At 38.2% G+C, this 16,909-nt stretch overlaps 1 protein-coding gene across 6 annotated transcripts in view; it reads left to right on the top strand.

Moving 5' to 3' along the window:
- LOC127429130 (actin-binding LIM protein 3-like) overlaps nt 1-14,733 on the top strand; it is a 146,252-nt gene extending 131,519 nt beyond the window's left edge. For all 6 annotated transcript variants that reach the window (XM_051677968.1, XM_051677971.1, XM_051677970.1 and 3 more), the window contains 4 exons: nt 6,058-6,087; nt 6,973-7,031; nt 9,707-10,192; nt 12,383-14,733. In XM_051677968.1, the coding sequence (XP_051533928.1) occupies nt 6,058-6,087; nt 6,973-7,031; nt 9,707-9,817 (200 nt within the window). In that variant the 3' untranslated portion in view covers nt 9,818-10,192; nt 12,383-14,733. The remainder of the gene's footprint in view (nt 1-6,057; nt 6,088-6,972; nt 7,032-9,706; nt 10,193-12,382) is intronic.
- The last annotated feature ends 2,176 nt before the right edge of the window (nt 14,734-16,909 follow it).

Here is a 16,909-nt window from a genome sequence, read left to right as displayed (position 1 = left end):
ATTCTTCTAAAATCCTCACTTGTGTTCAGCAGAAGAAAGAAAGTCATACACATCTGGGATGGCATGAGGGTGAGTAAATGATGAGAGAATTTTCATTTTTGGGTGAACTATACCTTTAAGCTATTCAACTCCCAAGAGCTTTTTCTTTTGCATTGCTTTAGTACTTCATTAATTTTTAATCATATTTTTTGTTGCATCGTTAAAAACAGGAAATAGCATCTTTAAGTACTCTTTAGCATTGAAAGTTAATGTAAAATCATATTTAACCCTCTTGACTAAAAGACATGTTATAGGTCTAATTGTGCACGATTCATCAGTTCACACTATTCGTAAAGAAAAAACAATATTCATGTACATCAGACTGTAATAACTTTCTTTGCCTCTGAAACAGTTTAGCTTTTGGCTTACATTACCAAGCCCTCTGTCATAAATAGACCATTAATCAATTCCTGATCGATAAAATCAAGTCCCCCCCTACATTTCTTACTCGTTGAACATCCTTTGTCAGATATCACATTATGAAAGAAAAATGGGTTGTGAGCACCATTTCATGTTGACTTTAAGAGAATCATTGTTGTTGCCATATTGGGCAATGCAAATCAAAGAAACTATTTGAACTAGTTATCCTGCAGTTTGTTTGCATAGAGGTGCTTACTTGTTTATTTTAAGACATCAATGCTGTGCCATTTTGATACAAAAGTGTGTGACGAGACAGTGTTCACATTTGTGTGTGTTTGTGGGTATCTGGGCTGTAGAACACCACACTGTTACGAAAGGGTGTGTGTGTGTGTGTGTGAGACACTGGTAAGTAATGAAGATGTCTCACAATAACACTGTTTGCCTCCTGTGACTATATTAGTTACAGTGAGGTTCCCTCAGCTCAAGCTGAGCTTCTTAGGGGGTGGACGGGTATCCCTGTCTACAATGTTTACTGTTTCATCTCATGTAGCCAGACTATTTGCATAAAGTCTGGTCCATATTGCAGGCTATTCTGGCATGAAACACCCACATAGACAGAACTTTTGTTTTGTGACCGATTGTTACTCATCATGTGTGAATGTGCTCATTACATGCTTGTTTATCACAAGCATGTGAAAGACTCATTGGAAATTATTACTTGAAGTGAATAATCTGCTTGTTGTGTGTGGTTGCTGTATTTTACTGTCATACTGTTGATAGGACATGGATAATACCAATGGGATTATAATTTGAAGAATAGAGAAGCATAAGTATGTCATTATGGTTTCCAAATGTTGCCTCATAGTTGCCAAAGAGTTCACGAGGAGTTTCCTATACACACACAGTCACACAACCTTTGCTTCGTAATGAAAGTCTGCTGAAAGCCAGCAGGGGAGAGAATGTCATCTAACTTGTAGTTGACCAGCTGACCTGTGCTGATCAGAGCAGTTTATCAGCTGCTCAACCCCAATAAACCCTCTGCAGGCAGCTCATGTGTTTGAAATCTGTGCTCTTGAGGTTTGGAGAAGAATTTCTATTATAACAGCTGACATTATAAAAGGATTTGATTATACCTGTGCCATTACTAAATTACTGTAGAATAGAATAGAAATAAAATGGTAGGAAAGAATAGAATATAGCAGAAAAGATTAAGTAGAACAGAGTAGATAAAGTAGAACAGTAAAGGAAAAAATAGAATAGAGCAGATTAGAAAACAAAATAACAAAGCAGAATGTAGTAAATTAGAATAGAGCAGAATCAAAAAAATAGAATAGAGGTGCAGAATAGAATCAAATAGAATTGAGAAGAATAGAATAAAATAGAACAACGTACAGAAAAGTAGAATAGAGCAGATCAGAATAGAATAAAATAAAACAGAATAGAACTGTAGAGAAAAAACTTAATAGAGCAGATTAGAATACAATAGAACAGACCAGAATAAATTTGTGGAGGATAGAATAAATTAAAAAAGAACAAAATCAAATAGAACCATGGACCAGAATAGAATAAAATGGAGTAGATTACAATATAGTATAACAGAGTGGAGAAGAATGGAATAAAATAGAACAGAAAGTAATAGAATATTCGAGGGAAATAGAATAGAGCAGATTAGAGTACAACAGAGCAGAATATAATAGTGGAGAATATAATAAATTAGAACAGAGAAGAATAAAATAAAATAGAACAGATGTGGAGAATAGAATAAAAAAAGAACAGAGTATATAAGAATAGAATAGAGCAGATAAAACAGAGCAGACTAGAATACAATAGAATAGAGCAGAATAGAGTATAATATTGGAGAATAGAAAACACTGGAAAAGAGAAGAACAGAATAAATAGAACAGCGGAGCAGAATAAAATTCAATAAAGAAGATTTTAATACAATAGAATAGAGCAGAATATAATAAAATAAAACAATAGAGAGAAGTATAGAATAGAGCAGGTTAGAATAGAACTGTAGAAAAAAATAGAATAGAGCAGAATAGAATAAAAAAGAACAGAGTGAAGCAGAATAGAATAAAATAGAACAGAATAGAAATTAACAGTAGAAGAAAATGGAATAGATCAGATTAGAATACATTAGAAAAGAGCAGAATACTGAATCTTATAGTGGAGGATAGAATAAACTACAATAGAGCAGGAAATAATACAATAGAACTGTGGAACAGAATAGAATGAAATAGAAAAAAGAAAAGTAGAATAGATCAAATCAGAACTGAATAAAGTAGAATAGAATAGAACAGTAGAGAAAAATAGAAAAAAAAAACAGGTTAGAATACCATAAAATAGAGCAGAATAGAAAATAGCAGATTAGAATACAATAGAATAGAGCAGAATACAGTATAAAAGTGTAGGATAGAATAAACTAGAATAGAGCAAAATACAGTATAATAGTAGAGAGTAGAATACACTAAAATAGGGCAAAACAGACTAAAATACAACAATGGAGCAGAATAGAATGAAATAGAGAAGAGAAGATTAGAAAACAATAGAATAGACCAGAAAATAATAAAATACAACAATGGAGAGATAGAATAGAGCAGATGAAGCAGAGCGGGAACTACAAGCCTGCTTCGATTGCACGGACTGGAGTGTTTTTGAGGCTGCAGCCACAGACCTGGATGTGCTCACAGATACTGTTACATCATATATCAGTTTCTGTGAGGGTATGTGCATTCCTACTAGGACTTATTTAAAGTTCAACAATGACAAACCGTGGTTTACAGCAGAGCACAGGCAGCTTCATCAGGCCAAAGAGGATGCTCACAGGGGTGGAGATAAAGTCTTGTACAATCAGGTCAGGAACACACTGAACAAGAAAATCAGAGTGGCTAAAAGAAGATACTCTGAGAAGCTGAAAAACAAGTTTTCAGCTAACGACCCTGCATCAGTGTGGAGTGGCATGAAACAACTCACAAATTACAGGACTCCTACCCCCAACCCTGTAGGGAACCAACAACTGGCTGACGACCTGAATGTGTTCTACTGTAGATTTGAAAGGCCCAATTTCACCCCCCACACCCACTCTGACCTTCACTTCACACAAACACCAACACCTCCTGCAACCCCCTCCTCCCCCCTCCTGCTACTCAACCTGCACTTAAGATCTGTGAAGATGATGTGAGCCGCGTCTTTCAGAAACAAAAGACAAGGAAGACTTCAGGCCCAGATGGCGTCTCACCAGCGTGTCTTCGATCCTGTGCTAACCAGCTGGCCCCCATCTTCACACAGATCTTCAATAGATCACTGGAGCAGTGTGAAGTCCCATGCTGCTTCAAACGCTCAATCATTATTCCTGTCCCAAAGAAACCAAAAATCACAGGAATTAATGACTACAAACCTGTCGCCCTGACGTCTGTGGTCATGAAATCATTTGAGAGACTGGTGTTGGCCCACCTGAAGAACATTACTGGACCCTTTCTAGATCCTCTTCAATTTGCTTATCGAGCAAACAGGTCTGTGGATGATGCAGTCAACATGGGATTGCATCATATCCTGCAACATCTTGACAGACCAGGGACATATGCAAGGACCCTGTTTGTGGACTTCAGTTCGGCTTTCAACACCATCATCCCAGCTATATTCCAGAATAAATTACACCAACTCTCTGTTTCCACGTCTATCTGTCAGTGGATTACCAGCTTTCTGACGGACAGGCAGCAGCTTGTGAGACAGGAGAAACTCACTTCCAGCACCTGTACAATCAGCACTGGTGCCCCCCAGGGATGTGTGCTCTCCCCACTACTCTTCTCCCTCTACACCAATGACTGCATCTACAAGGACCTCTCTGTCAAGCTCCTGAAGTTTGCAGATGACACCACTTTCATCGGCCTCATCCGAGATGACGATGAGTCTGCATACAGAAGGGAGGTTGAACAGCTGTCTGTCTGGTGCAGTCAAAACAACCTTGAGCTGAACACGCTCAAAACGGTGGAGATCATTGTGGACTTTAGGAGAAACACCCCAACACTGTCCCCCCTGACCATTCTAAACAGCACTGTGGCAGCAGTGGAGTCATTCAGGTTCCTGGGCACTACCATCTCACAGGATCTGAAGTGGGAGACCCACATTGACTCCATTGTGAAAAAGGCCCAGCAGAGGTTGTACTTCCTTCGCCAGCTGAGGAAATTCAACCTGCCACAGGCGCTGCTGATACAGTTCTACTCAGCAGGCATTGAGTCTGTCCTCTGCACTTCAATAACTGTCTGGTTTGATGTAGCTATGAAATCGGATATCAGAAGACTACAAAGGACAGTTCGGACTGCTGAGAGGATTATTGGTTGCCCCCTGTCCTCCACCCCCCCCCCCCCCCCCAAGAACTATACACTGCAGAGTGAGGAAAAAGGCTGGAAAAATCACGTTGGACCCCACTCACCCTGCCCACTACCTTTCTGAACTGTTGCCTTCTGGCCGACGCTTCAGAGCTCTGAGCACCAGAACCGTCAGGCACAGGAACAGTTTTTCCCTCAGGCTATCCATCTCATTGAGCCATTGAGCAATAACTATGTGCAATACACAGTTTAGTCTTTTTTATATTTATCCAACACATCCGACCTCTTCTGCCATTTCATTCCTCTGAGAAAAAAACAAAACAAAAAAGCATTTGCACTGTACATAACAGATTGTATTAGATTTGCACTACCCATGTGTATGTGTGTATATATGTATGTATGTGTGTGTCTGTACGTATGTGTATAATTATTTTTATTTTTTATTTTTTATTATTTATTTTGTATTGTTTTTGTTTTGTTGTACACTGGAAGCTTCTGTCACCAAGACAAAATCCTTGTATGTGTAAGCATACTTGGCAATAAAGCTCATTCTGATTCTGATTAGAATACAATTGAATAGAGAACACAGCATAGTAAAGGAGAACAGAATACTGATCCTGTGCAGGTGTTGTTACACGTGGTCTGCCACTGCGAGGACGATCAGCTGTCGTTCCTGTCTCTCTGAAGTGCTGTCTTAGGCGTCTCACAGTACGGACATTGCAATTTATTGCCCTGGTCACATCTGCGGTCCTCATGCCTCTGGGAATGATAGCGGAGAATAGAAAACACTGGAAAAGAGCAAAATAGAATAAAATAGAACAGAATGGAGCAGAATAGAATTAAATAGAACAGAATACAATACAATAGAAAAGAGCAGAATACAGAATAATAGTGGAGAATAGAATGAACTAGAATAGAGCAGAATAGAATAAATAGAACATAGCGTAACAGAATAGAATAAAATAGAACAAAGTGCAGAAGAGTAGAATAGCACAGAATAGAATAAAATAAATCAGAATAAAGCCCTGTGTGTTTACACATGTACAACTCCTCTTCATTTTCTCCTTTCATCAGCTTCCCTCAGTTTTAGTGCCTGTGCTGTTTTATTCATGAGAGATAGAGGAAGGCATGTTTTATACATACTCTCATTGCTCTGTCTGAAAAGAAACTGACAGTCTGACAACACTGAACGAGTTTGTGCTTTTTGGCCATACATCAATGACACAGTCTATTGTTTCACACTTCAGATCATAGATGAGCTTTATGGTCTTATATGTGTCTCAGCAAACTTTATTTACTCTCTCTTTCTCTCTGTTTCTTCCTGTAGCTCCCAGATCCCAGTATAGTGCTGAAAGCGGTGAGTGACTCATAGACTTACTGTCATGTTTTATTGAATAGAGAGTCATTTTAATGAAAAACATCAACAAAACACAACATACAGCACCATAAAATATCCTCCATATTGTTTAAAGTTTAAATCAAAATATTAATCTATTAAAATATGTCATGTAAAATATTGAGATGCAACCACACAAGTGTACTCATTATAAATGTGTATCAGAAATTTCCATAGTCCATTGATTCTATAATTCTAATCAAATTAATGTTAATTTATTAAATATAATAAAAAATTTGTACATTTAGAGGAAATTCCTAAACTGATTATTAATATTGTGTTATTCTTCTGGAAACACCTCTTATGTGTATATGATAACATGTTTATGTGTAATTCATACTGAAAAAAATTACAAACTGCACTTACAGTAGTTATGAGTTTCTTTGAATTTCATTTTGATTCTACTTTTGCTTTAATAATTAAGTGTCCTTTTTGCTTCCTCAATTTAAATTTAGAACTGAACTGAAATTTAAAAGGCATTTTCAGTTCATTTCTGGTGCATAATCCTGATTTCAATTGCGTTTAAAGTTACTGCTTTCAGGGTCCAAAATACTGTTCAAAAAGTGCTTTGGCATGGTGAGTGTGCATGCAGGATTTAGGCATCACTGATTGTGTGCAGTTGATACAATATTTGGATAAACATTCACCCAAACTGTTTTATCTCTCATTTCACCATCTTCCAAGGCATTATCCATGTGTGTGGTGAATGGTTTCTTCTCTTTGCCCTGTGTAAATCCAAGGTGTGATGTGTGTGTTTGTGTGTTCAGATCTTCCCACTCTTGAGGTGTTTGGTCAGATGGAGTGGGTGTTTAGTGTTCTCATTTGAGTGTGTGTGTTCTCTCCCAGATTCCTTCATCTCTAAGTCAGCATCGTTGCCGGGGTACAGCAGAAACTGCCTGAACAGGGTAAGAGATCTGAGATAGAAAGAGTGGGTGGAGGCCAGGCCTGCAGATAAATTTGTGGACTGTTTCTCTGGGCTTGTTGAATCAAAAAGATTCTTTAAATGCTCATGGCAAAAAATAAAAAGAATAAAAACAAGATAGAAAAAGCTAAAGAAAAGAAAAACAGCTGTTAACCGAATAATGTGCTGATAGTGTTAACAATATAATGTAGGCTATATAAATACATACACATATATTATATAATGTATACGTAAACACAGATGAGCCAACTCACAGGTGAAGCAAATAACGTTGATTATCTCCTAACAAGGCCACATGTCAAGGTCTGGGTAGATTAGATGGTAAGCAAATAATCTGTTCTCGTAGTCAACGTGTTGAATGCAGGAGAAATGTGCAGGAGTAAAGACCTGAGCGACTTTGACAAGAGCCAAATTGTTATGGCCAGACAACTGGGTCAGATCTTCTCTGAAACGACAAGGCTTGTGGGGTGCTCCCGGTCAGCAGTGGTGAGTATCTACCGACAGTAATCCGAGGAGGGACAAACCACATACCAGCGACAGGTTGTTGGGCGCCCAAGGCTCATCGACGTACAAGGGCAACGAAGGCTATCCCGTCTGGTCTTAATCGACAGAAGGTGTACTGTGGCACAAGTAACAGAAACTTTTAATGATGGTTATGGAAGGAATGTGTCAAAACACACAGTGCATCGCACCCTGCTGCGTATGGGGCTACGTAGCCACAGACCGGTCAGAGTCCCCATGATGACCCCTGTCCATTATCGAAAGCACCTACAATGGACATGCAAGCATTGGAACTGGACCTTGGAGCAGTGGAAGAAGGTCGCCTGGTCCGATGAGTCCCATTTTCTTTTACTTCACATGGATGGCCGTGTACGTATGCGCCATTTAAGTGATGGCACCAGGATGCACTGTGGGAAGATGACAAGCCGGTGGAGGGAGTGTGATGCTCTGGGCAATGTTCTGCTGGGAAACCCTGGGTCCGGCCATTCATGTGGATGTCAGTTTGACACGCATCACCTACCTAAACATCGTTGTGGACCAGGTACACCCCTTCATGGCAATGGTATGCTCTGATGGCAGTGGCCTCTTTCAGCAGGATAATGCGCCCTGCCACACTGCACACATTGTTCGGGAATGGTTTGAGGAACATGATGAAGTGTTCAAGGTGTTGCCCTGGCCTCCAAATTCCCCATATCTCAATCCGATTGAGCATCTGTGGGATGTGCTGGACCAACAGGTCCGATCCACTGCGGCTTCACTTCGCAACTTACAGGACTTGAAGGATCTGCTGCTAATGTTTTGGTGCCAGATACCACAGGACACCATCAGGGGTCTTGTAGAGTCCATGCCTTGGCAGGTCGGCGCTGTTTTGGCGGCCCGCAGAGGACACGATGGCATTTGTTCAAAAGATTTAATAACTCACAAGATGATATCTGAAGAAACTGGATATGAACGCACACAAAGTGTCTAGATTTTGTCTAGACAACATTTTTAATTCTTGTCACTATTATTATTATTATTATTATTTTGTCTCATTTGCAACCATTTTAGTAAGTTGCGTTGCACTTACAATGGAAGACTATGGGGCAAGTGTACCACAGGGTTTATAAGCAGAAATGTGAAGCTTGTATTTTATTTTTATTTTTTGTATGCCTGTGTTAGGACTTTTCCCCTTGTAAACAGTATCTTTCGGTAGCCATGCATCTATTGTGTGAAAGTTACAGTGTTTGCTGGCTTTACATACTCATGACAGGAGTTGAAAGATTTAATATAACTGTACAGACAAGGTTAGTGAGCAATTTTATCACACTAGTCTCATTAAAGTGCGTAATGTGTGTATGCAGTATGTATTTTAACATTTATACTAGTGTAATGTCTTGCCCCATAGACCTCCAAGTGTTCATACAAACTGAGGGACACAGTTATTCTCTGTGGTAATCAATAGCATGCCGAATGCTTTATTTAACCTGGAACATTTTTAGGCTTCAAAGGGATAGTTCACCCAAAAACGAAAATTCCCTTATCATTTACTCACTCCCATGCCATCCAGATGTGTATGACTCTCTTTCTTCTGCTGAACACAAAGATTTTTAGTAGGTCCATAAAATGCAAGTGAATGGGTAACAAAACTTTGAAGGTGCAAAAGGACATCAAGGCAGCTTAAAAGTAATCCATAAGACTCCAGTGGTTAAATCCATGTCTTCAGAAGCAATATGATAGGTGTGGGTGAGAAACAACATCATCAATATTTAAGTCCTTTTTTACTGTAAATCTCTACTTTCACTTTCAAATTCTTCTTCCTTTGTTTTTGGCGATTTGCATTCTTCTTGCATATTGCCACCTACTGAGCAGGGAGGATAATTTATATTTAAAATGGACTTAAATGTTGATCTGTTTTGTCTTAAATATTGATCTGAAGATTTAACCACTGGAGACTTATGCTGCCTTTTTTTCTTTTTGGACCTTCAACATTTTGATACCCATTCACTTGCATTTTGAGGAACTACAGAGCTGAGATATTCTTCTACAAATCTTTGTTTGTGTTCAACAGAAGAAAGAAAGTCACACACATCTGGGATGGCATGGTAAATGTCTGGTAAATGATGAGAGAATTTTCATTTTTGGGTGAACTATCCCTTTAATATTGTTTCTTTTCAGCCCCACAGTGCAGACTATTTTCACTATGACAGCAGCAATTCAGTCAACATGACTTCCAGAGGTGAGTTTCTCTGTGAGCTACTGTATGAAAATATGACATCTCTGGATTGATATAAAGAAAGTGAATTCTTATTTCTATTTCTTTGTTTTTCCAGACTACAAGGTGAGGATCTTTACAAATGACTTGTTCTAAGAGAGAAATTTGTGCTGAAATCCAAGGACCCAGTTTCTCTGACATTGATTCAGCCTTGTTACAGCCTTTCAAAGGGGAATTGGTGTTAACTGTGAAATTTAGTCCTACATTTGTCTTAACTGTTATCCTAAAGTCCCCCTGATTTTTACAGTATATCTGATGATATTTAAATATGTAATGAATCCATCAGTCTACTCTCATGTTTATTGCAGATATACCCCTACAAGGCTCTGATAGTAACTGTTAGAGGACGCAGTCAGCTCCCACATGATGTGGACAGAGCAAGATTAGAGGTGAGCAAAGTGCTTTAATTTATTAGATATGATCTTTTTCCTATATAAATACTATAACTTATTTTTGTTGGTAATAAAATTGCTCATTAAAGGATATGAAATGAAAAATGGTGATGTATTTTTTTGTTTGAAAATATATTTTCCTATCCAAGTTTAATATGTATATACAACAAAAAGCAAGCCATTCATATATTAGTTCTCCTGAATAGTGTAAACACTGTAGCTCTATCAGAACATTGCTCTGTTTGTTTGAGCTTTCCAACCAGCCCAACAAAATGCATGTAAACTCAGTATATTTACATGCACTTTAAAAGTTCAATTTCAGTCAGATAATTTGTCTAATAAATTATTATTTTTTATTTTTTTAAATGTCATGTAAATGCTTTATTCTGACTAAAATTGTACCAATCTGATTTTTGCAAAGACAGACTAACAGACCTAGATAATGCGATTGTAGCTCGGCTTTGTCCATCATGTATTCACGGTAGTCAAACCTCAGTTGTCCTCGGCATTGTGCGCGTGCTCTGAAAGACAGATGTGACATGCAACATGTATTTAAACCCATGTATTTGTAGTCCTTCCTTCAAATATTCTACATATGATACTGTCTACTGTTTTTTAAATGGTATATGAAGCAGCAGACATTATGCAACAACTTTTCAAATAAACTTTTCAAAAAGTAGTATATGTTTTTGACAAATTACCTCATTATGTGCATATTTAATTCAGCAAAGTCTGTTTAAATAGTGAGCCAAGAAAGAGTTGTTATTTTAACAACTCTTTCTTGGCTCACTATTTACTCTCGACAGTAGTTCTAGTAGTATTGTAGTGCTATTCCGGATACAGACATTATTTTTAGGGGCCAAAAACTGAAGGGGCGTATATGTTAGTTTTCTTATTCTGCTTCCATTCTTGAAATCTGTAGCAGCCCATAGAACCATATGTAGGAAAATGGTGGAAATTGGCACACTGATAGGGGTGTGTATGATTAGCCCCCACACAAAATTTGGGGACTCTAACTCAAACCCTCTAGCGCCACCAAGCGTTAAAAATGTAAAATACGTTTCGGCCGATAACTTTTGAACCGTAAGTCCTAGAAACAAAATTCTTTTTTCCTCTTATTGGTTTTTAAGCTCTGCCCACTAGATTTTCCACCATTTTGAATTGTCCGAAAATCAAGCTTTTTTTAACTCTTCGTAGACCGTATGTCCGATTCACTCAAAATTTTGCATGTATCATCTAGAGACACTCATGACAAAAATTATGGAATTCATGATGATAGAATAAACCATTTTCGTATACCGCATCAACGAATTCGAAAGTGAACATCCCAAAATGGACATGAGGCTGTATCATGGCAACACTTTAGCATTCTGACACGAAACTTGGTATATGTCATCACAAGCATGACGTTTTGGCACAGCACCACCTAGTGGTCAAGAATTTATTTTTTATTTTTTTGCTTTTAACTTCTGAATAGTTTGGCCTACAATTATGAGACTAGTTGCTTTAGATTCCTTGGGGCATACGCAGTCCAGTGATACCCAATTTGTCATGGTTGGCCATATTTACTGTCCGCCATTTGGAATTTCCTTTAAAACCTACTTTTTCAAACTCCTCCTAGGTCATACAGCCAATTTGCTCAAAATTTGCCATGTATCTTCTATTGACACTCATGACAAAAAGTTGTGAAAAGCTTTTTGATAGACCTTACCATTCTCATGTAATGAATAAACGAATAATAATATGGCAAGGTGCCAGTCTATCTCATGAAGGCTTTGGCATATTGACATGAAACTTCATATGTGGCATTGTGACCAAGCCCTGACAATACCATATCAATTTGGTGACAGTGCCACCTATTGGTAAATAGTTATAAGCACTTGTATTACATTATAAGTCATGAAACTCATTTATTTTTTCATCACTCTGCTTAAAATCATCACCGGAATTCTATATTCAATCTAAATGTTTGCCTTTGGTGTGCTTGGCCCTGTAATTGCTGCTTGCAGCTATATTTGCAATTCTGTTTGGTGCCACAAGTGGCAGAAATGACACAGTAGATTTAAGATCATTGTAAAATAATTAAGCAAAAATTCAGTGGTTGTGCTCTAATATAGCAGCACGATTTGATTATGGTAACTTTTTATTTGCTAGTAATTCATTGGCTGTGTTTTTGTGTGAACGCAGAGACATCTGTCCCAACAAGAGTTCTATCACGTCTTTGGAATGACTGTGGCAGATTTTGACCGGTTGCCACTGTGGAAACGAAATGAGCTGAAGAAACAAGTCAGACTGTTTTAGAAGCTTAAAGCACAGGACTCATGCCAAAACTACACAGTGCTGCTAGATCCAACTGGGTCTGGAGGAACCAAATGTTGTGGAATAGAGATCTGGATCCCTCAGAAGAATTTGTTCTGGTCAGTTTGGGTCCATCAGAAGTGTGAAAAAAGGGACAGTCTGGATTCATTTACTGCTAATGAATCTACTGATCAGCGGCTGTTGAATGAAAATGTGAAAACTTTGCTCTGCTGCATAGCTGGAGCAACAGTGGTTGATTTCTTTTGGTTTGAATTATTTCAGGATTGTTTTGTTTTTCTAGCTTTTAAGACTTTAAGGAATAGTTCACCCAAAAATTACAATTCTGTAATCATTTACTCACCCTCATGTTGTTCCAAAACTGCATGACTATTTTTTGGGTGAACTATCCTCTTTGCCTTTTTAACTAATTGGATATCTCAGTGTCACCTGCTGTTTAGATCGAATGTTGAGTAAATCTTAAATATTGCGCCAGAATGTTGTAAGAACGTCATTCTCACTATGCTGTATGATGAATGTTGAGTTTATGGAGTGAACCGTTTGCTAGTGTGATATCTAATAACATTTGAACGAGTGTAATTTGTGTGTTATAAAACCAAAGTCATAGAAATTTATTTTCTAGTACATATCAAAATGTGCCATACAAATTTAGGGGATTCAAGAGGATGAATAGCTTATATGTACAGGAAATGAAAGAATGACAAAACAAGAATAAAGCCAAGCAATGTAAGTCTGGATCGGGGAGAGACCCTCCTGGAATGAGGAGAGCCGGTTTTTTAAAAGCCCTCACCGCCCTCCGCACAGGTGAATCCGGGCTTAATGGGCAGGGCTCATCAACTCAAAACGAAGCACCAGCCCACAAACACCGGGGAGAAGAAAAATCACAAGCTCAGCAGTGGTCGTCACATCCTTTAAATAATAATGTTTCCCAAACAATGCAGCTTGATTTCATGCTTAATGACTGAAATGTTTGCAATATGGCATTATTATCATTTTAAAGCAACTGTAATTGATGTGGGAAAGACTTTAAAACTGAAGTATGTAATTTCTGCAACACTAGCGCCACAAATTGCAAAAATAAGCAGTGTTTTCAAACAGTTTTCCAAGTATGCCCCTCGCCTGCAGTTGTTCAAACAGTCAGTTAGTCCTGCCCCCAACTCACGCCATTGGTTGAGTAACGTTGTTGGGTAGGATCTAAGTGGGTTGCTCAAAACAAACAGGAATTTATATAGCACCACAGAGACACAGTATTTACAGTTTTTGAGAAAATAACCTATGAATGGCTCACTTAGAGTTGTCTCTGCATATTAAAGGTGCACTCAGTAACTTTTGTCTTTGTGTCATCATGGACATACACTGACACCTAGCAGCTTGGAGGCTGTAAAATCTGCGATGGGACAAAGATGCCTCAGTTTGTTCCTGGCAGGGTACTCAGCCTTACAGGCTCCATATGATTAGGATTAGGGTGAGGGCAGGGTTAGGGCATATGCTGCCTCCCAGGAACAAACTGATGTCCCTTTGTACAATAGGCTTTAAAATCAATAGTTTTCAGTTTCAGATGTCATTGTAGAAATGTAGTTTTCACAGTCAGCCATGATTACTTTAATCAGTGAGTGAAAGTGTCAAATAACAGGACGGTTACTGAGATTAAGCGAGTAGTATTCAGCTGGTCATGTGATTCTAACATGGCAGCCCCCATGTGTGGACCCTCTCCATATAGAATAAAACAGCTTTTATAAGGTTACTGATATGACTGGAGTCTTCATTTTAATGTGAGTGCTCATGATTTCCTACATATATTGTAAAATTACAATTCATGTCTTTAGGAGTTAAACTTTTTTAATGAGGAAAAAATTACTGAGTGCACCTTTAAGCTGGAATAGAAGAACGTATTTTAATACTGAAAAAGATATATACTTCTGCTTTAATTTCTAGAAAGGAAAGACTTGGTTGATGTTGGGCTTATTTTTAAAAACAAGTACTTTTCAGATGGATTTTACTGAAAGTAGAACTGTATTGATATGGAAGTGGTAGGTGTAGAAGTTGTAATGATTGAATGAAGCATGGAATAAATTTCAGTTGTTCATAGCAGGACTCTCAAAGTGCACAAACATTGCCTGAATTTTGTGTAATCTAACACTAGAAACCTTTAAAAAGCAATATTGAAATTGCACCTGTTGTTTTGAACTAATGCAGTAATAAACATCAACTATAACATTTCATTTCCTGCATACGTTGTTTTTGCTTTCACGAAAATCTGTCGAAAGCCTATTGAATTTCAACTTTCGACCAATGCATTTCCATGATGTTCCTGATGTTTTACAGATCGTAAAAATGATTTCTAGCCAATAAAATATTTTAAAGATGAGAATAACTAGAAAAAAGTATAATGACTGTTTATTGTAACTATATTCCCTGATATTTCCAGGTTTTTTTATGACCGTGGAACCCTGATCTCATGAAAAAGCATTTGCAACTCATTTTACTTCTGTAATGTGACGCACTTATTATTGTATCCATCAGAAAAAGTAAAAAGTGGTCCCTTTGAGGTTGGAGGAGAGTTGGAAAAATAAGAGGGCTTGGTGATGTCATCACAAAATGACAGTCATTTTCGAGGTGGAAAAAGCCATTACATTAAGTACCTTTTTTTTCTTTTTCCTTTGGAATAATTTTCACTGATGAATCAGAAGTTTCAAACTTTTAAAGTTTGCATACCCTTGGAGAATTGGTAATATATGCACCATTTTTAAAGAAAACATGAGTGAGCAGGCAAAACACATTTCTTTAATTTCTTATGGGATTCATATTCAACTGTAGGTTATAACAGAATGGCACAATCATAAAACAAAACATGGCAACAAAGAAAAAAATGAAATGATCCCTGTTCAAAAGTCTGCATACCCTTAGTTCTTAATACTGTGTATTGTCCCCTTTAGCGTCAATGACAGCGTGCAGTCTTTTGTAATAGTTGTCTATGAGGCCCCAAATTCTTGCAGGTGGTATAGATGCCCATTCATCTTGACAAAATGCCTCCAGGTCATGTAAAGTCTTTGGTTGTCTTGCATGAACCACACGTTTGAGATCTCCCCAGAGTGGCTTGATGATACTAAGGTCAGGAGACTGTGATGGCCACTCCAGAACCTTCACCTTTTTCTGCTGTAACCACTGGAGGGTCAACTTGGCCTTGTGCTTAGGGTCATTGTCATGCTGGAAAATCCAAGAGCGAAGGCTGCACATGGGACGTGCAGAAGAATGCAAATTGTCTGCCAGTATTTTCTGATAGCATGCTGCATTCATCTTGCCATCAGTTTTCACAAGATTCCCCGTGTCTTTAGAGCTCACACCCTCCTTCTTGGTCTACCTGACCTTGGCTTGGTATCAAGAGATGCCTGAATTTTCCACTTCTTTTTTTTTTTTTTTTTTTTATATATTAACAATTTTTATTGATTCCATTCAACAAATTAAATGAACATCACAGAAAATTAAATTATGTATAATTAAACCCCTCCCCCCGAACACCCCCACCCGACACAAACACACCCCAGTGGCCATAAATATTTTAAAAAACACACACACACACACACACACACACACACACACACACAAAACACGTACACACAAAAAAAAATAGTGCAGAGTAGGTGGCGAAGCTGTAAATACTTATAAAACTGAGATCTGGGAATGCCAAAATGTTGAACCAAATTTTCAAAAGGTCTCAATACTCCACCCTCATATAGGTCACCAAGTGCATTAACCCCCCTCACAATCCAATCTGACCAAAAAAGGGGACTTATTAACACATAGTTTAGGGTTCAGCCATATGCTCGAGGCTGCGTTTAAATAAATATCCAAATTAAACACTCTGGACACTTTTGTCAATATCGAGTGCAAATGCAAAATAATGGGGTGCAACTTAACCTCTCCGGCTAGTTTGATCGAAAGGCTTTGCAGTGGTGAAATAGGGGCAAGAACTTCCTTTTCAATACAAAACCAGGGAGGGGCTCTCTCAGGTGGAAGCGACCAATGAGCCAAATGTCTAAGACCGAACGCATAATAATAAAACAAAATCTTGGGTAGGCCTAGCCCACCATTGTCAATTGGCCTATGTAACTTATTGAAATTTAATCTGGGGTGCTTACCATTCCAAATAAAGGACTTCGCTATGCTATCAAATTGCTTGAAATAAGAGAGGGGGACATCTACAGGGAGAGACTGAAGCAGGTAGTTGAATTTTGGAATACAATTCATTTTAATAACATTAACCTTCCCAATCATCGATAAATGTAATGAAGCCCACCTGTCCACATCACTCAAAAAGGGGGGTAGTGGCTCAGCAGTTAAGGCTCTGGGTCACTGATCAGAAGGTCAGGGGTTCAAGCCCCAGCACCACCAAGATGC

This window comes from Myxocyprinus asiaticus, chromosome 38 (assembly GCF_019703515.2).
Source record: "Myxocyprinus asiaticus isolate MX2 ecotype Aquarium Trade chromosome 38, UBuf_Myxa_2, whole genome shotgun sequence".
In the NCBI taxonomy this organism is placed as follows: Eukaryota; Metazoa; Chordata; class Actinopteri; order Cypriniformes; family Catostomidae; genus Myxocyprinus; species Myxocyprinus asiaticus.
Note: the sequence above shows the minus strand (reverse complement) of the source record. Positions and strands in the feature narration are given on the sequence as shown.